This window comes from Ursus arctos, unplaced genomic scaffold (assembly GCF_023065955.2).
Source record: "Ursus arctos isolate Adak ecotype North America unplaced genomic scaffold, UrsArc2.0 scaffold_34, whole genome shotgun sequence".
NCBI classification, from domain to species: Eukaryota; Metazoa; Chordata; class Mammalia; order Carnivora; family Ursidae; genus Ursus; species Ursus arctos.
The window spans coordinates 31,007,317-31,031,077 of record NW_026623030.1 but is presented as its reverse complement, the minus strand read 5'-3'; the positions used below and the strand labels follow the sequence as shown (position 1 = coordinate 31,031,077).

At 50.9% G+C, this 23,761-nt stretch overlaps 2 protein-coding genes across 6 annotated transcripts in view; both read left to right on the top strand.

Annotated features, from left to right (window-relative positions):
• The window catches only part of CHFR (checkpoint with forkhead and ring finger domains), a 28,430-nt gene extending 22,870 nt beyond the window's left edge, over nucleotides 1–5,560 (top strand). For 2 of the 3 annotated variants that reach the window (XM_026514624.4, XM_057305771.1), the window contains 3 exons: nucleotides 2,336–2,443; nucleotides 2,903–2,975; nucleotides 4,341–5,560. In XM_026514624.4, the coding sequence (XP_026370409.1) occupies nucleotides 2,336–2,443; nucleotides 2,903–2,975; nucleotides 4,341–4,383 (224 nt within the window). In that variant the 3' untranslated portion in view covers nucleotides 4,384–5,560. The remainder of the gene's footprint in view (nucleotides 1–2,335; nucleotides 2,444–2,902; nucleotides 2,976–4,340) is intronic. The other variant, XR_003320521.4, reaches the window with a different exon arrangement.
• Nucleotides 5,561–12,289: 6,729 nt separating this feature from the next.
• The window catches only part of GOLGA3 (golgin A3), a 42,528-nt gene continuing 31,056 nt past the window's right edge, over nucleotides 12,290–23,761 (top strand). The window contains exons 1-4 of one of the 3 annotated variants that reach the window (XM_026514625.4): nucleotides 12,290–12,627; nucleotides 17,785–18,073; nucleotides 20,262–20,537; nucleotides 23,311–23,423. In XM_026514625.4, the coding sequence (XP_026370410.2) occupies nucleotides 17,965–18,073; nucleotides 20,262–20,537; nucleotides 23,311–23,423 (498 nt within the window). In that variant the 5' untranslated portion in view covers nucleotides 12,290–12,627; nucleotides 17,785–17,964. Of the gene's footprint in view, nucleotides 12,628–13,488; nucleotides 14,680–17,784; nucleotides 18,074–20,261; nucleotides 20,538–23,310; nucleotides 23,424–23,761 lie in introns of those variants that run through there. The other 2 variants (XM_026514626.4, XM_057305808.1) reach the window with 2 other exon arrangements.

Genomic DNA, 23,761 nt, shown 5'->3' with positions numbered 1-23,761 from the left:
GAAAGACTTCAGAAGTTGTTGGGGATCCTTCTGAGCAATTTCTGTCTTATGGACACATTCTCACGAGTGTCTCGGGTGTTCTGTGCAGCAGCCCTGGGTTTGCCCAGACCCGTCGTCTGAGCCTGAACTCTGTTAGCTTCCTAAGGACTACTGTAGGGTGACACGGCTTGCAAAGACCTGTGGGTGACAGAGGGAGGCACGAAGGGTCCAGGAAGCTCGCTGGGAATCCCAGCGCCCGAGCACGCAGCGGCGATGCCTGCTCGCCTGCCCACACGTGCACACCGTCCTCGTAAACCAAGCCCTGCTGCACGCGTTCCTCTGAGCCTGTTTGCTTAGCAGTATGCCTTGATCTTTATTCTGTGGTGTTCGGATACTGTCGTGTGTTTCACCGATTCGTGAGTAGAGGATATTAAGGGATCTTCTCCTTTTCACTCCCTGAAGCAGGGCTGCAGCTCCTGAGTGAGCATGCAGTATGGTAGGCTTGAGAAAGTGTTCCATTAGAGTAAATAAGTAGGGTCGTTGGACCGCGCTGTGCACAGCTGGGGCTTTGCCGTAGTGACTGTCCTGCCCCAGGATGCGCCTCGGGTGTGAAGGCAGCACCTTCTTGAGCCGGCTGCCCTGCATCTGCCTCTCGGGTCTTGTAAATACAGAACAGGCAGACTGGGTGAGCCCTCGTTTTGTCTGCCTGTGTTGGAACGTTAACAGAATTGAAGATCTTTTTGTTTCACGGTTCCCTGGCCTGTCTGTGACCTTGGCCCATATTGGGCTGTCTGGATTTGGGGGTCTGGGTAGGTAGATGCCTTTGTTATTTAAAGGTGCAACAGGTTGTCATTTATGTTGCAAATGTGATTTCCCCTAATTGGTTAGTATTTTACCTTTGGTGTGTGTGTTTCCATTGTGCTATTTAAGGTGTGGGCAGATTTACAAGTCCTTCCTGTGTGCTGTGTGGTTTTTGTGACATGCATAGAAATAACTCAAGAGAAAAATAAGACTCACTTCTCTAAGTACTTTAAAAAATTTTTAAGATAAAAAGCTTCTGCACAGCCAAGGAAACAGTCAAAAAAGCTAAGAGGCAGCCCACGGAATGGGAGAAGATATTTGCAAATGACACTACAGACAAAGGACTGGTATCCAAGATCTACAAAGAACTTCTCAAACTCAATACACGAGAAACAAGTAAACAAATCCTAAAATGGGCAGAAGATATGAACAGACACTTCTCCAATGAAGACATACAAATGGCTAACAGACACATGAAAAAATGTTCAAAATCATTAGCCATCAGGGAAATTCAAATCAAAACCACATAGAGACACCACCTTACGCCAGTTAGAACGGCAAAAATTGACAAGGCAGGAAACAACAATTGCTGGAGAGGATGTGGAGAAAGGGGATCCCTCCTACATCGTTGGTGGGAATGCAAGTTGGTACAGCCACTCTGGAAAACAGTGTGGAGGTCCCTTAAAAAGTTAAAAATTGAGCTACCCTATGATCCAGCAATCGCACTACTGGGTATTTACCCCAAAGATACAGACATAGTGAAGAGAAGGGCCATATGCACCCCAATGTTCATAGCAGCATTGTCCACAATAGCTAAATCGTGGAAGGAGCCGAGATGCCCTTCAACAGATGACTGGGTTAAGAAGATGTGGTCCATATATACAATGGAATATTACTCAGCCATCAGAAAGAACGATTTCTCAACACTTGCTGCAACATGGACGGCACTGGAGGAGATAATGCTAAGTGAAATAAGTCAGGCAGAGAAAGACAATTATCATATGGTTTCACTCATTTATGGAACATAAGAACTAGGAAGATCAGTAGGAGAAGTAAGGAAGAAGAAGGGGGTAATTATAAGGGGGAATGAACCATGAGAGACTATGGACTCTGAGAAACAAACTGAGGGCTTCAGAGGCGAGGGGGGCGGGGGAATGGGATAGGCTGGTGATGGGTAGTAAGGAGGGCACGTATTGCATGGTGCACTGGGTGTTACATGCAAATAATGAATCGTGGAACTTCAGATCAAAAACTAGGGGTGTACTGTATGGTGACTAACATAATATAATAAAAAAATATTATTAAAAAAAAGATTGTAGGAAAGAAAAAAAAATTTAAGATATTTGAATTTTTTTTATCCAAGTGGAATTATTTTGCTGTGAGGAAATAAGTTGGTTTCGTTCTCGTTTTCTGAATGTCTGGCCCATTGTCTCTGCCCCCTGTGTGGATCAGTGCCCAGGTTTCCCGCTACTTTGCAAGGCCACAGCTGTTCTGTTCTGGAAACATGATGCTGTGTGCTGACTGGCATGGCCACATGAGGCTGTGTTCCTTCCAGATTACAGAATCACCGGGAACACCGTGCTGTGTTACTGCTGTGGCCTGCGGAGCTTCCGAGAGCTGACCTACCAGTATCGGCAGAACATTCCTGCTTCTGAGTTGCCAGGTAAGGAAGCCCCCTCGCCCCCAAGTCTGCTTAGATTGACTTCTGCATTCCTTCACACAGTAGATGTGCTGGGCCTTTGCTCCACGTTCTTAGCGGACGTCCGCCTCAGCAGGGACAAAACCAGGCGGACAGGCTGCATGGAGACCGTGCTTATTTCCGGGCCTTCCTCACCCCGGGGTCAGCTCAGGCTCTGGCCCCATCTGCCAGGACGTGGGCTTCCAAAACGAGAGTCACAAAAACAACCTGTAGACAACTGTAGTAGTAGTCTTGCTTCCTGAATTGGGTTTTCAGTTAAACTTTTTTCCTTTCCTGAAATCTTGGGACAGGCCAAGGACACTAGTTACAAAGTGTGACAGAATGCTGTGCCTGTCAGCCGCAGTTTGTCTCCTTGGGTCTTGACTCGAGTTTATGGAGCTGACTTGTGGGTGTGATGTGCGTTACATCTTTTTTCTCTTCTAGTGGCTGTAACGTCCCGTCCTGATTGCTACTGGGGCCGCAACTGTCGCACTCAGGTGAAGGCCCACCACGCAATGTGAGTGATGCGCTCTGCTAGGCCGGGGCGCGAGTGCCGGCACAGGTCCTCGGGGCTGGGAAAGGGGCACCAAAACGGGCCTCCTGCAGAAAGGCACACCCCCGTTTTCCTAACAGGAAGGTGATTTTTTTTTCTTTGAAGTGTTTTGGCCAAGTTGGTACCTCAGCTTTTAGGGATGTTTATGAACTAGTTAATTATCGACTTGCGAATATACTAATTTCGTCGTCTTGTTTAAAGTCACATGGCATACAAACGAGTGCTACCGTGTCTGTGTTCTGCAGAACAGCTGTCATTCCTGCTGATGCACGGAGGGTTAGCGCGTTGTGAGTCAGTGCCATGGTCACTGAGAACTTGGGTGCCCCCAGCCTGGGCCGCTGCCCTGGGTCTGTCTTTGGTGCCGTGAGCACGTGTCTGTCGTGGCTCTAACTCAGGGACTTGCACCAGGCATTTCCTGCTCACAGTGACACCTGCAAGGCCACGTGGGGTCATCTGTAGGTGTGGGTGAGGTGATGATGTTCAGTCTCACGGACTGATGCTGTTTGAGGCTGCTGTGATCCCCAGTTATTCATGGGATCAAATCAAAGTCACTGAGAGTGTGCCCTTAGTTCAGGTGACAAGGACCGACGTACAGGCCCCCTCGAAGACCAGTTCTGTGGAATAAAACCTTGTTTTGTATTTGAGCATAGACAGTGTATAGAAGACCGTTTCGTTATTGGGAAAGAAATTTTACTAGTAACTCACTGATCTTTCTTTTTTTTTTCTTTTTTTTTTTTTTTAAAGATTTTATTTATTTATTTGACAGAGATAGAGACAGCCAGCGAGAGAGGGAACACAAGCAGGGGGAGTGGGAGAGGAAGAAGCAGGCTCATAGCAGAGGAGCCTGATGTGGGGCTCAATCCCATAACGCCGGGATCACGCCCTGAGCCGAAGGCAGACGCTCAACCGCTGTGCCACCCAGGCGCCCCACTCACTGATCTTTCTTAATAGAAACTCGGGAAAGGACAGCAAAGGCATACCTGTCTTCCTCTGGGGATGCCCTGCTCTTCACAAAGGGAGGTGATGGTGCCATCGCCCAGCAGGCGGGTCTTTCGGTCCTGCGGGGTGGCCCATGGTGCCGCGGGGACACTGAAGAGGCTTCGAGTCTTTAAATCTCTTCTCCAAGAAAATTACCTAAAATGTCTGACTTTTAAAATTTAAAAGGGAAAAAGAAGGCTGCCATGGGGGTTAATTTCTTGGATGGTATTGAAAATATGCTGCCGTGAGCTGCCCCATCCACAGTCAGCTTCTCGACACGTTCTTCCAGGGTGTGACTTCAGGATCCTCTTGTGTGAATACTTGTGTAATTTCACTCTTTTCTCCCTGCAGGAAATTCAATCATATCTGTGAACAGACAAGGTTCAAGAACTAAGCATCTAGGAGGCACCAAGGTGGCTCGGGGGTATCGGAGGTCAATGACAACGTTTCAGAAAATACCGGATACAGACATTTTAAGGGCATTTTACAGTCCCCCAGGGGATGCTGGGGGTCTCTACGTCTGGCACTGTAATGTGACTTCTGGAGTGAGACCTTCTTAGCAAGACCCCCCTGCCCCAGTGGCCTGGGAGGCCTGGGGCGGCACGACCCACCCCTCCTCTGTGCTCAGGGCCGCCAAGAGCCCTTCAGCCAGAAGAACTGCGGTCAGCCGTCCCCTCCCATTGAGACGATGACGTTCAGGTTTGCTCTTTGTACCTTTCTCAGAACTATGGTTAGAACAGACCTCTCTCCCAACGAAGCTTTCGTGGGAGAAAAAGGAAAGTCTGTTGTTGAAGGGAAAGGGAGCAAAAGTTTACAGCCTGCAGGGCACACCCGAGCACCTGCTGCGGGGCCAGCCACGGCGTCTTAGACATTTTCGTAATAGGTTTGGTGCTTATCTTCTAGAGAGATTTATCACACACGGTAGCACAAGTAATATAATTTATAATTTACAAATTGACTAAAATTGGGATAGTAGGGTATTTGAGAGAATAAACATATGTTTCTGTTTATTAGAAAAAGAAAAAATCAGATGTCCAGAACTGCTAACCCTAGATACCCAGCGTCAAGTGCGTGGCCCCGTCCTAAGAGGGCAGAAGTTGGGGTGCTGCCGCCCTGAGCCTGCCACGGAGCAGAGCGTTGGTGCCTGCTTCTAGCTCTGGCAGCACAGCTGCAGGCCCCGCTGAGCTGCCCCACGACCTTCATTTCTTCCTGCGGGCCGGGTTGGCCCTGGTGGTGCCCCCGCCCACTGCAGCAGCCCCTTCCCCAGAAGTGCGAGAAGCCTTTGCTTCCACTAGTCCTGTCCTGCATTGGGTTTGCCATGTCATCTGGAATAATACTTGAAATTTTGTTCTTTGTTAAAAAAAAAAAAAAAAAAAAAAGTTTTTTATCTTTTGTTAAAATCATCTGTTATTTTTGTTTGCAAAATTGTAACTTTTTGCTTCTTCTCAGGAATAGGATTTTCAACTGTTGTCTTGCTCTTGATACAGACTCTGAGAAGCAGCGCTCTGTCTGTGGCAGAGGCCTCCTCCCTGCGATCTAATAAACAAGCCGTGTCTGTTTCTCTCCCTGCACGTTGGTTTGTGTGTGAGCTGCGACGTGCTCCTCTGTCACAGGGGACAGGCTGCGGGCATCGCTAGTGACCGACCTCACCGCTCCTGAGAGTCTGTGGTAGCCCCACTCTCATATGAGCCACACGTGACAGGGGGTTGGCGCCCGGGTCTGAGTACTCGGTGTAAAGGGAAAAGGCACAGAATCTCCTGGATCCACCAGCCCCCACTGACAGCCTTTTGGTCGCATGTTGAAGCTGTGGCTTTGTGTCTAAGCCCTGGGCTCACCCTGGACATCTCAGGGCCTTGCCTCATCACTCCCTCCCCTCCTAAAAAAGTAACAACAAAGATGTGGCTCTTGAGGGGTATGCCAGCTTTTTAAGCCTAGGTTAAAACAGAACGTGTGACTTGCCTTGGGCTGCACTGGATCCTTCCATGAAGGAAGGACCCGCTTCGGATTGGAGTGCGGGGTCCGCGGTGCAGGGCCGACTCTGCTGGGGCTTGGGCTCCCTGTTTCTAATGAGGGCTTGTCTGCTCTCACTCCTGGGAGGAGCTTGGGGCCAGGGCAGTTACTCTCTGGGCTATTTCACACACCTGGGTGGGTTTGCGACTTCCTGTTCGTCAACACCCTCCCACCCCACCTAGCAGCCGGCCCACAGTTGGGCTGGAGCCCTGCTCTGTGTGTGTGTGCATGTACGTGTGTATGTGTATGTGTGGTGTCGTGGTGGCACAGGCTGCCTGGGCATGAGTGGCCAGCTCAAGACTCCCGTGTGCTTGTCTGCAGATACTTGGGCCGGGTCCTGGAGCAGGCCCAGGTGAGTCTCTGCTGCCAGCTTCCTGTCCTCTCCTCCCACAGCTTCACTCAGCCCATCCCCAGACCCATGTCCCTCAGAAGAGGGGCCAGGCCTGCCCCCCATCTGCGTTGCACCTTCCTGGCCTGTGGCTACTGTGGGGGGTCCTTATTGGGCACGGCCAGAATCCCGCAACTACCCTTCGATCCTGCAGAGCTGACAGGGTCAGAGTCACAGGCCCAGATGTGAGAGCAGCAGAGTGGTGTCGGAGTGCATTCTGCTGCAGGGAAGCAACCAGACTGGGAGAGGATGTGGAGAGGAGCGTCATGCAGCCTGCAGAGAGGAGGCCCAGAGAAGGCCAGCTCTGGATCAGGATGGCTGTGGTGGACACCAGCCGCAGGAAGCCAACCTCCAGCCTGGAGAGAGGAAATGAATGGGGGACTGACTGGATTCAGAAAGCCCAGTAGGTCTGGCTTCAGGTGTGGCTGGATGCAGGAAACAACACCATGCTCGAACGCTTGTCTCCCTGTGTTTATGGCCACCGATTCTCAGACCTCAGCTTCCATCAAGCAGAAGCAGGTGGACTTCCCACTGGTTCAAATGGGAACTCATCCCTGACCTAATCACTAGTGGGCCAGACCAGAGGCTCCCGCTGCCACCTGGGCTGTTAGTACTCCATGGGCAGGTGGGGCCCTCTCAGGCAAGGGGAAGAGGAGTGTCATGGGTTGTCACCAGGAAAGCAGACCGGCTGCTGGGAAGCAGCTGTCTGGCTTAAACCCAGCAGGCCAGTCAGCTTGCCAGACCTCAGCCTGCTGAGGCCCGACCCTAATGGGGACTGTGCTGCAGCGGCCTGGAGGGAGCGCCAGGCAGGTCTCAGTTACTCCCCTTGGAGATGCCAGCCCATGTGAGGGGTGGGGACATGGAGGAGCCCAGACACATTTGGGGGGAGATTCACAGCTCCCTACAGAATTAATTCCAATTAAGGACCTTGATGCACATGGAGTGCAGCCCAGTCGGGCCTCTGTCACGCCATCCTGTCTCTCAGGACATCAGCAAAAGTGAATGCAGCAGAGTGAAGCCATGTGCATCCCTTCCTGCTCTCAGCCCCGTCCCAGCTATTCGGAGGAGCCTGAGGGAGACCCAGTTCTGAGGATTGGCCAGCCCCACCATGAGCCCTGTCACCTGCAGAAGAGCTGCCTTGCCAGCTCCCAGGAGACCGCTGTTCTGGTCTCAGGAATGTCATGACCCAGTACCTTAAAGACAACCATTTAAAAATCATGAAAATTTGGAATTCGTAAGTCACGTTAAAAACAAAGGTAAGACGCGCTCAGGACTCCTCTCTTCCTAATGACCATACTCCATCGGGCCGTCACGTCGTTCTCGGTGTCTGCTCGATACGTCTGCATGATGTAGGTTCTCGGTGACGGCGCCCATCCCTGCCCTCCCACCCGTTTGTGACCTCAAGTTGGTAGCTTGGAATTCGCCCCGCTGGGAGGATTGACACCATGGAAATTGGTAAATGCTATGAATCAGGATTATTTTGTTTTCGTTTATTCTGGAGAGAAGTTTGTTACAACGCGTACCAGCACACCACCCAACCGATGTCACTAGGAACTAGTACAGTTTGAAGCCACCATGTTTTGGGGAGGCTTGCTACACAGCAAAAGGGTCACAATACCGCGGCCCGTGCAGTCTCGCACTAGGCGGCCCTGCCCTCCCCAGGAAATCCCTTCTGCTCCCCCCACCTGCAGGCCCTCCTGTACCTGGGTCCTCGCGGAGCAGCGCTGCCGCGGTGGAGCACCGGCTCGTCCTATCTTCCCGCCACTCAGGGCTCCGTCCAGATCCCCTCCTCAGAGGGTCTCCCTGGACTCCCCTCGTGCTGCCCAGCAACCAGCCACGCTGGTGTGCTCGTTTGGTTTTCTTCCTGGTGCCTGGCATTATGGAAAGTAAACATTTGCTTACTGTTTGTCTCCCCGTCAAAAACCCAGAGCAGGGATCTTCCTGCCTCATTCACTGTTGTATACTCGGCCCAAACATCTGCGCTTGGCAAGAATCTAAGGATCACTGGCGGACTGGTCGGCTGGTGGCTGAGTGCACAGACGAACGCAAAGATCTAGCTTGGTCATCGCTTCCCCGACGCACAGGGGACAGCTCCTTCCTGCCTCTCTCTTACACCTCATGCGCGCTCTCATTTTTTTTTTAAGATTTTATTTATTTGAGAGCGAGTGAGCATGAGTGGGGGGAGGGCAGAGGGAGAAGCAGACTCCCTACTGAGCAGGGAGCCTGATGTGGGACTCGATCCCAGGACCTGAGCCTAAGGCAGACGCTTCACCGACTGAGCCACTGAGGCGCCCTCATTTTTTTTTTTTTATATGTTTGTCTCCTGAAGATGGTGATCTTGGAACTCCTCAGTGGGTTCGCGCCACTCTGGCAGACCCCGTGCAGCTTGCCCCCTTGTCGCAGACCCCGTCCCACTCTGCTGGTTCCTTTCCTGCTAAAGCCAGACCCTTTCCTTCCCCAGACCCTCACCTGCCTGCCTCTTCGTCATACAAGTGTATGATCAACCATGACTTCCTCAAAGAAATCTTTGAACACGGGACTCTCCTTGCTGTTCCCTTGCCAGAAACACTGTTTCCACAGTGACCTGCCTGATTCCCTACTTTATTCATGTGTTTGCTCGAACCCATCTGGGGGCCTCCCAAAATGGTCCATCTGAAATAGCAGCATGCCTCCACGCCCCGTTTCCTTACCCTGCCCTTTTCTGACTCCTCTGGTTCTCTGTCTGGTTCTCTGGGAGGACGTAAGCACCCGCGACAGCAGGACCGTGTAGAGTCTAGAAGACTGCTTGCAGCACAGGAGGCCACAATACTGAGTGAACGAGTGATAGAAATGGTAACCCCTCCCGCTGACACACACCGTTTCCTCACATGAATGATGCCCTGAAGGGCTGCTCTTCCCCACACAAACAAAGCTGGCCTGGAGCAGGGATCCCGTCTCCTGCTCCCCAGCTAAACCCTACACTTAGAACATGACCAGCACATTCAAGGCACCGGAATGTGTCCACCAGTGGATGGATGGATGACAAAATATGGTGTATCTGGACAGTGCAGTGTATTGTTCATTTGTAAAAAGGAACAAAGTTCTGATACGTGGTAAAATGAATGAATCTCAAAGCTTAATGCTGAGTAAAAGAGAAGACAGTCACAAAACATCACATATTCTGTGGTTCTTTTTATATGAGATGTCCAGAATAGGGCAATCCATAGAGACAGGAAGTGGTTAGTGGTTGTCGGGGGAAGGGGAGTAGGGGGGACTGCATGCATACGGACTAGAGGGATCCTTTGGGGTTATGGAAATGTTTTATTACTGCATTGAAGTAAGTCCAGTTTTATTTACTAAAATGTAAATGTAACTGTAAATTTAAAAATTGAATTGTACACATAAAATGGGTAAATTATATTGTATGTAGATGATACCTTAATAAACTTAAAATTTTTACTTAATTAGCATTTTTTTCCTGCATGAAAATGCCATTAATATATAGGCTCATTTGTTTTTACGCTGACTGTTGTCTGTCACGTTTTATTCATAATTTGTTTCTCCAGCTTCCCACACTGGCGGCACCTCGCACAGCTGTGGTACGATCTCAAAACCCGGAAAGACGTTCGTGTGTACAGCTCAGGACGCAGAATCGCTCTCACCGCGAAGACCTCTCCCCTGCCCACTTTAGCCGCCCCCCCCCCCCGCAACCAGTAATCTGCTTTCCATCTGTCTAATCATATCATTTCACAAATACCATGTACGTGAAAGCATGTAATAGGGTATTGTTGAGATTTTCCCCTCAACATGATGCCTTGGAGATTTGTCTAAGTTGTTGCATGTATCGACAGTCCCTTGGTTATTGCTGGAGGGAGTCCCATGGTGTGAATGCTCCACAGTTTGTCTAACCATTCATCCGTTGTGGTCGGATCCTGGTTGCTGCCAGTTTTGAGCTATTACAAATAAAACTATGGTAAAACTAGTGTCCGGGTTTTTGTGTGGATCTAAGTTCCCTTCCTCTCTGAGGTAAATATCCGGGAGTGCAGTTGCTGGGTCATACACTCAAGTATATGCTTAATTTAGAGAAACCGCCCGCCAATCTACAGAGTGGCTGTACCATTTTATAGTCCCACCAGTAAAGGATGAAAACTCTAGTTTCTCCACATCGTTGCTAGCATTGGTATTGCTACTATCTATTTTAGCTGCTCCGATTGGTGTGTGTAGTACGTTTTCCAGGCGGTCTTAATTCACATTTTTTATAATGGCGGGTGGTGTTGCACATCTTTCACAAGCTCCTTTGCCATCTGTATATACTTTTCGGTGAAATGCCTCTGCATATGTTGGCCTATCTCGTAACTGCTTTTTTTTTTTTAAGTTTTGGGAGTTCTTAATATATTCTAGGTGCCAGTCCTTTATCAAATATATGGTTTCCAAATATTTTTTGTTAACTATCTGTCGCTTGTCTTTTCATTGTCAGCGGAATCTTTCTCAAAAGAAATGTGTTTAATTTTGGTGAAGTCCAATTTACTCATTTTGTTCTTTTGTGGTATCATGTCCAAGAACACTTTACCAAGCCCTCAGTCCTGAAATTTCTCTTCTGTTTTCTTATGAAAGTTTTATAGTTTCACACATTTCTACACTTAAGTCCATGATCATTCGGAGTTAAATTTTGCATTTGCAGATGACATGATGGTCATGTAGAAGATTCCAAGGAATTTATAAGAAAAACTCCTAGAGGGGTGTTGTTAAGCGTCTGCCTTCGGCTCAGTGCGTGATCCCGGCGTTATGGGATTGAGCCCCACATCAGGCTCCGCCGCTGGGAGCCTGCTTCTTCCTCTCCCACTCCCCCTGCTTGTGTTCCCTCTCTCGCTGGCTGTCTCTATCTCTGTCAAATAAATAAAATCTTTAAAAAAAAAGTAAGAAAAGAAAAACTCCTAGAACTAACTAGTGAGTTCAGCAAATTCTCAGGATACAAGATCAACACACAGCATTTAACTACATTTCTATACTAACAACGTGTGGAAACCAAACTTTAAATACCATTTACTATTACTGCAAAGAAAATTAAATACTTCGGTATCGACATGTACGGGGTCGGTGTGATCAAAATTACAAAATGTCAAAAGAAGTCACAGAAGTCCTAAATAAATGGGAGACATACCGCATTCACGGATTGAAAGTCTCAACACAGGAAAGATGTCGATTCCTCCCCAAATTGTTCTATAGTTTCAATGCAATTCTATCACAATCCCAGGAAGGATTTTCATAGACACAGTCGAGTTTATTCTAAAATTTATATGGGGGGCATGGGTCCGCAAATGCCTGGAACAATCCTGAAAAAGAGCAAGCGGGAGAAATGCCCAACCCGGCGTCGGGGCCCGCGGTTGCGGGGCGCGGGCGGCTGCGGGGCAGGCGGGGTAGGCGACAGCCGACATCAGCCACAAGCAGTGGACAAGCCGGAAACACCCCACCGCACACGCAGGCGGCCGACTCTGGACAAGCGGCAAAAGCAAGTCGATGGAGGAAGGACAGGGTTTTCAAAGAACGGCACCGGAACGATTTCAGACCCAGAACAGAACAAGGGAAACCCTTCGCCTCCACCTCGCGGCCCGTGCCGACGTTGCCGTGTTTGCCGAAGAGGTAGGACATCAATGCGGCGCCCCAGGAGTCACTTCTGCATCGGCACCTTGCGGTAAACAAGAACTGGCGCCGTGGGAGGTGGGCGTTCGGGGTTCGAGGCCGGCGGAGACACCCCCGCACCCGCCCCACCCAGCGGCCCGGACACCGCCCATCGCCCCGCCCCCACCGCCAGCGCCTCCTAGCCACGCCCCACAGCGGGGCCGCGGCGGGGCGGGGGTGACCACGCCCACAGCCTGACAGATTGGGAGGGGCGGGGACCCGAGCCCTGGCCACGCCACTTCCGCCGGAAGTTCGCTCGTTTAGCTTCCTGCTGGAGTTGGCCCTGCAAGTCCACAAGTTGCATTTCCGTAAGGGAGAGACTGGCAGACTCGCTTTCTGAAGTCAGCCTCGCGCCCGTTGTGAGTGGGCTCTCGAGTCCCACCCTGCGGTCGGGGCAGCCCGGGCCGAGGGCGGCTGTTAGCTAGCAGAAGAGGACGGTCTGTCTTCCGGAACGGAGGCAGCGCGCGCAGGCTGTTTCCGGGGGGTCCTAGCCCGTTGACGCGCCGCGCCCCGCCCCTCGCGCGGCCACGTCTCCGCTGGAGCAGTGCGGTCGGCGGCCGCCGAGGCTTCCACAGCGCTCGGGTGAGGGTCGCGGGCAAGCGCCCGGCCTGGGACTCCGGCCTGGGAGGGCGCGGGGTCGCCGGGGGGCGGCGGCGCGGTCGCGGCGGAGGCCAGGCGGTGGGCGAGGGGCGCCGGGGCCTGGGCGGACGCGGCCGCCTGGCCGCGGCTCCACCCGGAGCGGCTACGCCCCGCGTCGGTCCCGCAGCTCGCCGTTGGTAGCCTCGGGGCCCGGAGCCGGCCTCCTGAATCCCCGCCCGGCGAGCCCTTCCCGAGCGCTGCGTGTGCGGAACGGGGCGCGGTTTCTGTCAGAGGTGACAAACGTGACCTGCTGTCGGCTGCAGGGAGTCCCTGTAGCTGCCCGCCCGTCCCTGCACCTCGCCTCCGGCCAGCTCCGGGGGGCTGAGCGCGGTCCTTGCCCGAGGCAGCGCGGCCAGGCGCGGCCCCTGGACCTCCGGAGCCGGCGGACAGCTCTGGCGGGTGTTAGCGGTGTGACAGGCGCTGTGCACTGCAGGTCCTGGGACGCGCTGAACTCGGCTGCAGGGGGGCGATGGGCACGTCAGTGCGGCCCTAGGATGGGCTGGGTCTGCGGGAAGGCCTCCGTGGCCAGAAGCCAGTCGTGCAAAACTGTGGGACGAGAGTGTTTCGGGCAGAAGGAGCAGCAGTGTGGTGACCCCGAGGGAGGAGTAACCTCGGGGGACTTCGCTGAAGAAGTATGTCGAGGTCGTCATGAGAAGGGAGGAAAATGACGGGGGACAGGGCTGCAGCGCAGGGAGGAGCCGGGTGGCCGACCGCTTCCTAGTTCATGCTCAGGCCTGGGTTTTACTGTCAGTGTGATTAAAAACCGCTGGGACGTAGTCTGCCATTTACAGGTGAGTCACACATTTAAAACACTTCACGTCGTTCCTTTAGTGTTGCTAAACGACTTCTGGAGCCAGAGCTTTCAGTTCACGTACCTCGAATGTCAGGAAAAGAAAATAAAAATCATCTGACATTACTCAGATTCAAAAGTAGCGCTTTTTATTTTTTTGTTTCTGGCCAGTTTTCAACAGCGTACGTTCCTAAGCGAGAATATCTTCGGTTGGCTTTACCTGTCAGTTTTGATAAGCAAACGCTGAAGAGAAAACAACGCTAATAATAACACTGACCATTTATTGAGGGTGTGGGACGGACCTGTGCCTTGTGTTTCATCTTGGCAAAATTTTGTATTCTTTTTCTCATCATCTCACTGATGAGGCAGTGGGCTAGGAGTGGTTAAGAAGTCTGCCAGGACCGTGCAGCTGAGGTTGCAGGAGTCGGGGCTGACACTGGAGCCCACCCTTTCCACAGCGTTGCTCTGCAGAGGCTTTGCACACCGGCCCCTGTTTACCTGTGGTGACTGGTGTGGCCTCAGCAAGACGTTATCTTCTTGAGGAAGTCCTATTTGCTCTCTGGCCGTGCTGTTTGTAATTGCCAGTGGAAACAACCTGAACAAGGCAGGGTACGTGGAGCTATTCGTGTGTATCTGGCACTCACGTCACCCACTGTATGGGGAAAGCCGGAAGTCACACACACTTGCCTGAGCCAGTTTTTTTGGTATGAAGTCCCTCGATGTCAGATGGCGTGAATTCTGAGTTACGAACACATTATAAGGCATAACTTTGCCCTGTCTCTTCCCTCCAGGAAACGGCAGGGTACAGGTGGTCAAAAATGCTGCTGTGATAAGACTGGTATTGTAATTTTGTTTTAAATCAGGAACTGGAATGTATGTTACTAATAACAGCTTCCTTGTGCTGTGCTCCCAGCTCTCTGACCCTTCTTGCCCTCTTTTTGTCAGTGGTGAGGGAATGAGACCCTGACGACTGAGTCACGCTAAGTAACGTTCACCTGAGACTGAGGACAGACAGAGAATGCCATCTTATTACCTACAGGGAGATGCCGCCTCACCAGAGGCCATTCTGGGCAGTGAGTTCTGTCTGTTGTCTGGCTGCAGGAGGAGCTGCACGTGAACAGGAGCCATCTTTAAGAGTTACCAGGACACGTCCCAGGCCCAGGGTCTCATATTGTGGAGGGCTCCATCATCCAGCTCTGAAGCGGGTAGGAGCTCTCAGGTTCAGCAGGTTTCTTGTTTTTTAAGAAATCCAAATAAAGGGAATTAAATGAGTATGTGATGGCATCGGGCTTAGACGGCCTGACCCATTTGTTTCCATGTTTGGTGGAACCTGAACATCTCAGCCAGAGTTCCTCTTTCCCGGGCAGTGTGAGGGTCCAGTGTTGTCACTGCCTACCTCGGTGGCGTGTTCTCCACGGCTCCTCGGCGGCCGCTTTGCCTTCCCTTGTCCGGTTGGCATATTCTGTCTCTAGTACATGAGTGAAGTCTGTCTGGCCGCCTGCTCTTCCTTCTTATCCAGGTGACGTTGCCTTTTTGGGATGTGGCCATTACATGCTGCTCTGCCACTTGATAACTTCCAGGGGCATTCTTTGTCTCTCACTGGAACTGTAGCTTCCACGTGTTTTCAGTAGGAATGGTTAGAGTTCTTCTGTATTTGAAAAGGCAGCATTGGTGTTCAGGAGGGAAACACTGTATTGTGGGGCCACTAGCTTGGTTGCTAAGGGGTGGAACTTGGCAAAGCCAAAGATTGAAGTCAGTAGCCTGCGCTGAGCACAGCTCAGAGTAGGGCATGTTTAAGGGGTAGGGGCAGACTTGGAGCAGTGACTTCTGCCTCCGAGGTTCCTGCAGCATGGTGGAGGAGATGGGCACACACACATTTGCAGGGTGGTGTGCACAGAAGGGTTATCTCGATGGCAGAAGGGAGTGGGACAGGTGCTTTACCTGATGCCGAGGAGAGATTTGAGAGCAATGCCGAATGGTAGACATGCAAGGGTCCTTGGGAATTTGCCTGGTGGTCAAGGGGGAGGACGCATCCATGGCAGAGAAACCAGCTTCTGCCTGAAAAGCACTCATCTGCTGTTGCTACCCTTTCAGGCATCATAGGGAAAGATGATTTACACACCTTCACCCGTACCCCCACAGGACAGAAACAAGGAAATTCGAAGGCAAAATGCAAACATTTTCTTTTGTGAAGGAACGTTTCGGGTTGGGCAGCACATACAGTATGCCCTGTGAATGACAGTTGGTCCCGCGTTCCACTGTGTTGCTGCATGTTCTTGAAGTGGCAGGCGTGCGATGAAGGGGACAGCCTGGCTGTCCTTCTGCTCGTATGCCTTGCCCCCTGTGAATGACAGTTGGTCCCGCGTTCCACTGTGTTGCTGCATGTTCTTGAAGTGGCAGGCGTGCGATGAAGGGGACAGCCTGGCTGTCCTGCTGCTTGTATGCCTTGCCTTGCTTTGTGGGTATCTTCTCTATACGATCAGCCATCTACAGTAGCCAAGTGGTTTTCCGTGGAGCTGGGACCCTGTGGAACGGTGATTTTTGGAGGGCCCTGAGGGATGTGCAGGGACAGGTGTGGAGCCTCCAAGAGCCTGTTTGTCTCTCCACCCCCTACCCCACCCCAGAAAGGCTTTGGGGATGAAAGAGGTTACTGATTATTGTAGAGACAAAAACAAGATAGCAAACTCACTGCAGACAGCGTCACGTAACTCTCTTCATTTCTGTGATCCAGGTATTGTTTCAGTCTTCAAATATTTACGTAAGCGAGACACTGAGCCACACTGGCACCCAGTGCTTTTCTGTTAGCTGGTTGGATTGTCGTCACCCCTGTTGTCACACGTTCTATCCTGTTCTTTCTAGTACAGTCCTTAGTGCTGGTTCTACTCTTAATGTACATATAACCTTTTCATATTCTTTTTTTTTTTTTTAAAGATTTTATTTATTTGACAGAGAGAGAGACAGCGAGAGAGGGAACACAGGCAGGGGGAGTAGGAGAGGGAGAAGCAGGCTCCCAGCGGAGGAGCCTGACGTGGGGCTCAATCCCAGGACTCCGGGATCACGCCCTGAGCCGAAGGCAGACGCTTAACGACTGAGCCACCCAGGCGCCCCAACCGTTTCATATTCTTACCAGCACTGGTACTGACCCATAGCCTCTTTGGCCTCTAGGGTGCCAGGCAGCAGAGTGGAATGTGTGGATGATTAGAGCTGCAAGCCAGACACTCCTGGTTTACACGGGGGGACACTGCCATCACTAGTGCCTCGATCATGGGGAGACCAGGTTATGTCAGACACCAGTGGCTGCTTGGTCATGAGGTACGGCAAGAGAGGATTGTGGAGAAAGAGCATGCCGGCACCCTCCTGCTGTGGCGTCGGCTTCAGTCCCCCGCCTTGTGTGGCCACTGCTCAGGCCCCTATCTGAAAGGTCTGTGTGGGATTTGTAAGCTGGAGAAGGAAGTCCTATAAATTTTTGTCCTGAAACTCATGAAACCCGGAATAGGATAGTGTGAAACTTATTTTAAAGGAAGTAAATGCCAACATTTGTGCAGAATGCATGCGGCTCCAGCCTTATCTGATGACGAGGAACAGGTTATGAATGTCCTCAGTACGCTTCCAAAACGGTAACCAGCTGCTGAACTTGGGGTGGAGTTTTCCTCCCTTGAACTAAGCCTCGCAGGATGGGCTAAAAGCTGATCCTGACAGAAATGAAAGACGAGACTGGTCACCTGCTGTGAGATGCCTTCTCTGGACCCCAATTCCATGGAGGCTCCTTTCCATGTGTCCTCATCTCCCTGTGCTTGCCCCGATACAGTGTACGGTGTCCACGTTCTGTGCACCTGCGTCTTCAACCATCAGGTCAGGCTTCCTGGGAGGGGGGCTTGCCCTGGGAGCCCTGGGAGTGCTTAGGCCTGCGTGTCCAGTACAGACGTCACTGGTCACATGTGGTTGTTTAACTCAGATTACTTAAATTTTAACAAATAACTCCGTTCCTCAGCCTACCAAGCCCTGCCTCTGCTCGGAGGCTCCCTGTGGTGTTTACAGTTCCAGTTCCAGCTCCGCTGGGCAGGATGGCCCTGAGCCAGCACCAGTGCAGACACTAAGCACCTTCAGGAACAGGCCCAGGTTTGGCTGGTTCAGCATTTTATCCTCAAAACCTGGGATATTGTAGGTACTGAAGCGTTGTCTGCTGAATGAATAAATCTGTGTTTATTATATAGATGTGAGTTGGGAGCCAAATGTTAGTCCTGGAATTATTATTCAAATCTGACAAATGAAGATTCGTAATTCTTTCTTTCTTTTCTCCCTCCTATCAGGTATCATGATATTACTTGGTTTGATTTCAAACCACTTATGAGACTTTAGATCTCCCCAGAATGGAAGGCCTAGTGTGGTTCTTCCCAGAAGCTCTTGGCTCCTGCTGATGGCCGAAACTGAACCTGCCAGCAGCTCACTTGCAGCCCCTGAGACTCAGCCCAGCCTGTGCTGTTCTGACCATGGACAGGATGCCAGCCGGAGCCAGCAGTGGTACCCCAGCTGACCCGGAGGCCCTCCCCCAGCCCCCAGGCTCACCGGCGCTGCCTGACCAGTGGGACGAAGCCCAGTGTAAGTCACCGGTTACTCTTTGCTGCTGACATTTTGCCGTTAAATAGGAGGACGTGGGTCCTCTTGCATTTTGGAACATGACTGTGGTGTTTAAGACCATAACGAACTTTATGTTCAGAGTGTTTTTACTACTTAGGTGAGTGTTCTTTCTTAGTTGGTGGCAACTGGAAATCAAGTACCGTGCGTGTTAAGTAGAGCAGGAGCTGTCCTGTGCTCTGCTCCAGCAGGCTGCAGCGGCGTTGTTTCCCCTCAAGACTTCTGTGCGTCTTCATTGCCGCGTTGTTCCCTGCCTAGCATCCTACCTTTCTTGTTGGTGGGTTGCCTAAGTTTTACAAACTGGGATCCAGAAGTGGTCCAGTAGTGATCTAAGGATTACTGGACCACATTTGCATGTTAGCTGGTGGGTTATTCATGTGTCAGAACTACAGGGTGAATTATTCACTCGGTTCTTATGTCCCTCCCTGTTTAGGAGGGTCGGTGCGATGTGTGCTTGGAGGTCGTAGAGTCTGTACCTACCGATTTGCTGGCAGAAACTGCATTCTGCTCTTGCAAGTGATCCTGCATCTGAATGGTTTTGTTGATTAGTGCTCCTTCAGTGCCAGGCAGGGCTGATAACAGCAGGGGCCCAAGACCAGGGATTCAACAGCAGGATAGACAGGGAGCCAGCTCTTAGATCTGTCACTGAGACAGTGAGCCCTCAAGCAGGGCTCTCATTTGATCTCATTTCACTTCTTGTGTAAATGGAAGATGAACGGTGCACGCACCTGAGGGTAGTTGTGAGGCCTGAAAGAAATGGTGCATAAGACACAAGTACTCAGACACAGCGAGAAGTGGTAGTAGCCATATTTTGTCATTGTGTCGTCATCTTTGTTACTTGTTTATCCAGGATTTGACTTGTGTTTGGGAATAATAGTCTTAATGTTTTTGGGGCCGCCTTCTAGATTTTTTTAAAGTGCAATATAATGCTCAAAAAATTATTTTGTCATGTGAACAGGAAGATGTAGAGACTCTCCCGGATCTATAAGCCCATCAGAAAGTGGTATTGACCTGATTACCTTGTATCTGAAATGTAGGCTCCCCTTCCGCCTCACCCATCATGGAGCCAAAGGGATGTTTGCATGAGAGCAGACGATCAGGTCAGGGCTGTGGTCCAGTGTCCTCATTCTGCTTTGAGTCTGTGGTGCCCTGTTTCTATGGTTTTTACTCTCAGGGAAGTGTGACAGTGAATCGCTGTATTGGTTGGAGCTCACATGTCAAGTGTCAGAAACCCATTTTGAATTTCCTTGGGCAAAGGGCAGTTTCTTGGATGCATCCTGGGTACGTCCAGGGATCCAAGTGACGTGGATCCCTGTGGGAGGCTGGGACCTTGCTGCCCTTGGGAACCTCCAGAACCACACCCAGAGGCCCCTGGACCCTCCCTTCCTCCCTCCAGGCGCCGTCTTGGTTCTTGACTGCCAACTGGCTCCCTTACTGGGGTGAGGGGGCAGAGAAGGTAAAAATCATTTAATTGTAAGAAGTCTTTTTTTTCTTCAGACAAGGAAATAGGTTTCAGTTAGTGTATGACAAATCTGTGTATAGTGATGTTAGTGGGTGAAACTGAGCTGGGTACGCGGGTGTATAGTCATCGCTGGTTAAACTTGGGTTTTTAATTAGCAAACTCTCATCAAACAGAAGTACAGACTCTGACTCTGCCTTAGTTGTTCGGATCAGTTACTGTACCTCTTTGCCTTAGATTTCTCATTTTGCAGGATAAACTTACGTTTTGAAACAACTTTGGAACTGCCCTGGTGTAAGCGCGAGGCTGTGGCTCTGGTTAGCGTGCTGTTTCCAGTGCCTGTTAGGAACATTGTCAGCTCTGTTTTTAGCATTTATTTCCTTTTTCTATTTTTAAAACCAGACATTCATGGAATTTCTCATTGGTCTTGTTTAAATGAAAAGGAGACATTACTACTTAAATCCCACAATCTCGGTTCCACAGATGAGCAGTTGAGCTGCTTGTCCGATACCACCCACTTATGTGAGGAGAGTGAGGCCTGCTCTCCTCCCAGAGCAAACGGTCTCATGGGGCGTGGAGATAGCTCATGCTCCTGCATCTACAGTCCCTTCTGTCCTGTGTTAGCTGCGTGTCTGAAAAACAACTTGATCTAGTTGTTAAAACCATGATAGCCCAGCATGCTCTCTTTTCCAGGTGCCAGTATCCAGGTACACAGAGCTTCAGACGGTGGAGGAGGCCCGGATGTACCCAGCAAGGGCGACACCTGTCAGAATGGGCCGACGTCACCGTTCCCAGACCCGTCATCTCTCGGTCCCCCCACAAGCCCAGGGGGTCCCGATGCCTCTCCAGGTGTGGCTGGTTTCCATGACAACCTAAGGAAGTCTCAGGGGACTAGTGCTGAGGGCAGTGTTAGAAAAGAAGCTTTGCAGTCTCTCAGACTCAGTCTTCCTATGCAAGAAACGCAACTGTGTAAGCATCTGTTCCCACCGGGCTCTTCCCCGCTCTCCCCCAACCCTCCTCCTGCCTCCCTTGTTACTCACCACCCTTCAGAGGCACGTGCCTTGACCGGCTTGCTGCTCGTCCCTCTGTCATCACCGATGTATCACTGTGCTGGGTTGTGCATTGAACAAGTGGCTCCCTTTTAGAGAGAAAATACACTTCTTCATGGTTGACACTGGGGATGCTGCTCCAGGTCTGGATTTAAAGGACTGTGCGGCATGTCTTTTTTTTCCCAGGATGGTGAGCAAACAGTCATCGGGGAGTTGAAGTTCGACAGCTTTCTTTTCTGAATTATTTTAATCAGCGTGGGGACCCAGGGGTGAGCAGGTCACAGAGTGGCAGCCCGTCAGCCCTGGAAACATCCAGGCCTTTTTCCAACACGTTTGTCATACACAGACACACACGATCTTACATAATGGGATCGTACCACACATGCCGTTTCTACCTCTCACACCACTCCCCTGCTAGCGAGCCACATTCTCACATGATCCTTTATGGCCCTGCAAACAGCCAAGTTTCAGTCATTGTGTTTAAAGAAGGGATTAGATGGTCATATTTCCTGTTTGGTGTTATCATGTGGAGATTGCCCCCACTCTGTCTGATGCAACTGCAGATTCATTCTTTGAAGGCTGGTCAAGAGCCTGTGGCGTGGCCGGGTGGGTCTCTGTGTCTGTTCCATCGGCCAGCATGACTAATGCTGCGGAGAGCGCTGTGGGACACGTATCCAGCAGCGTTCGTGCTTTGATTTCTGTGGACTGCATCCCAGAAGCAGAATACTTGGTCGAAAGCAATGGCATCTTTTTTCCATCGTGCCCAGTCCTTTCGCTATACCGCTAACGACCCTGAGAGGCCTGGGCTCCCCCTGGGCACGCACTGTTCTCAGTTTCACCAGCCTGTTGGCTGTGCCACAACACTTCTTCGGTACTTTAGTTTGGAGCTCACACTTCCCTGATCATTTGGGCATCTTTTACCTGTTGGCCATTTACCATTCTTTTCTGTGAATTGTTGATTTGTTTGGCCCATTTTTCTTTTGGATTGTTTGCCCTTTTCTTCACAGGCATTATTTTACTAGGGCTGCAATGTGTTTTTAAAATTTCTGTAAACTTAGGGGCACCTGGCTGGCTCAGTTGGTAGAGTGTGTGACTCTTGATCTCGAGGTTGTGAGTTCAAGCCCCACAACGTGGGTGTAGAGCTTACTTTAAAAAAATAAAATAACTTTTAACTGTCAACATCGAAGTCCAGAGCTGTCATATAATGAGTCTGGGTTCTTGATTGTAGGGATTTGTGAGCCCTAACCCCAGGTACCTACATGGCAGTATTCTGCGGCTGCCAGCTGCCCCTCTTGGCGAGTATTTACCCAGCCCTGAGTCTGCTGACTTGGGCTCCGTGCTTGAGGCTGTAGACCCCTAGGTTTTTGCCATGTGGGTCCCTTAGCCTTGTGAAAAGTAGTAGACCTTTCCAGTGATAAACGCACACATTAGTAATGACTTGATGGGTTCCTAGCAATTATGCAGGTTTTAGAGATTATTTAAGATTTTTATTTATTTGGGGGGGGGTGCGTGCTTGCAAGTCAGGGGAGGGACAGGGAGAGAGAGAATCTCCAGCAGACTCCTGGCGGAGCGTGGAGTCTGACCCGGGGCTCAACCTCACGACCCTGAGATTGTGACCTGAGTTGAAACCAGAGTTGGACGTTGGACTGACTGAGCCACCCAGGCGCCCCTGAGGCTTTAGGGATGATTTAAACCACAGCTGCTTATCTTCTCAGAGTCCACATCTGAAGGAGGTGGTGTCTGTGAAGTGGCTAAATGAGGACATGTTCCTGCTCTCATCAGTGTGGGAGCTGACCCTGCCTGTGTCCTTGGCAGCATTCCAGGTGCATGGCTGAGTGTGAAAGAATCCTGTGGCTGTCGTTCCTTTTGCTCACTGTTCAGCCCTTTTATTACCCAAAATAAAAGATTAGGGTTTTGAGATATTCTCAATTCTGTTTTTGGCCAAAAAGTTCTCATTTCCCCTCCTGTCCTTGAGTCTGGCCCCTGGACAGGAGTTGTCTCTATCAGGAAACTGAGGTAACCAGCCTCAGGCCCCGTGGGGACTCCTGCTCGGGCTTCACTTTGAGGTGAGTCCCGAATGGGTCACTGTGAACAGTTTTTTTCCTTAGTAGGTAATGTCTGAGTACTGCTTGTATGAGTGCCTTTCGATTTTGCAAAACTTGACTGTAACAGGACTCGCTGTGGGAATTAGATAAGCCATGGGTCAGATTGTGTCCGCAGATGCGACTGTGAGGAAGTCACGTTTGGTGTCCCTTGACCACGTGCTCGGATTATCCCTCAGTACAGTTGTGTGGATGCGACTGTCCACGTGCTGCTGTGCGACCTCCCGAGCACAGCTGGAGCTGCGTGGGAGCTGAGGGCCCTGGCACTGACTTTAGATTTAGTTCTCGTGTTGCTGCAAGTCACGGGTGAGCTGTGTCCGTTTTCCAGCTGGATTCCTGTGGGGAGTGACATGCGGGTGGTGTGAGCACAGACCCTGTGCTTTGCCAGTGGGTCTTCTCCCATGCACGTGCAGGGCTCCCGGTTGTCTCTCCATCAGGAAATAGCTCTTTCAAACTAGAAGGCGAAGCATTGTTGGAAGCTAAATCATATTTAATTGGTAATGGAACGCTAAACAGCCTACCTGCTGTTCTGGTTTGTCCTCTGTGCCCTGGTGCTTTATGAGTTTTTAAACGATCATTTCCTCACCGCAGGTTCGACAGAGGCTTCCCTGCCCCTGGAGAAGGAGGAGCAGGTCCGCCTTCAGGCTCGGAAACGGCTGGAAGAACAGCTCAGACAGTACAGGGTGAAGCGCCAGCAGGAAAGAGTGAGTCTCCCTGACTTGAACAAGCTAATGGGGAACTTCATGTGTGGGAAAGAGAAATTCGACAGCATTTCTAGGACCTACCTGTCGTTGGTTTGTGTGTGCTGGGATGGTCTGTGCTTCTCTGGGAAGATCACTTCTCTCTGCAGTTCCCACCCTTCGGGAAGACTATAGCAGGACTGTGGCTCCTGTCCCATATGGGCCGCCTTCCCTGTAGTTGAGCATATTGGATTCCTGTATCTGCCATTTGAAAAGCTGAGACTGCAAGTACTTGGGTATAATTTTTCTCCCTCCTTGAGCAGTCAGTTCTAGGTTTATTTCATGAGCACTGTAGCGTCTGT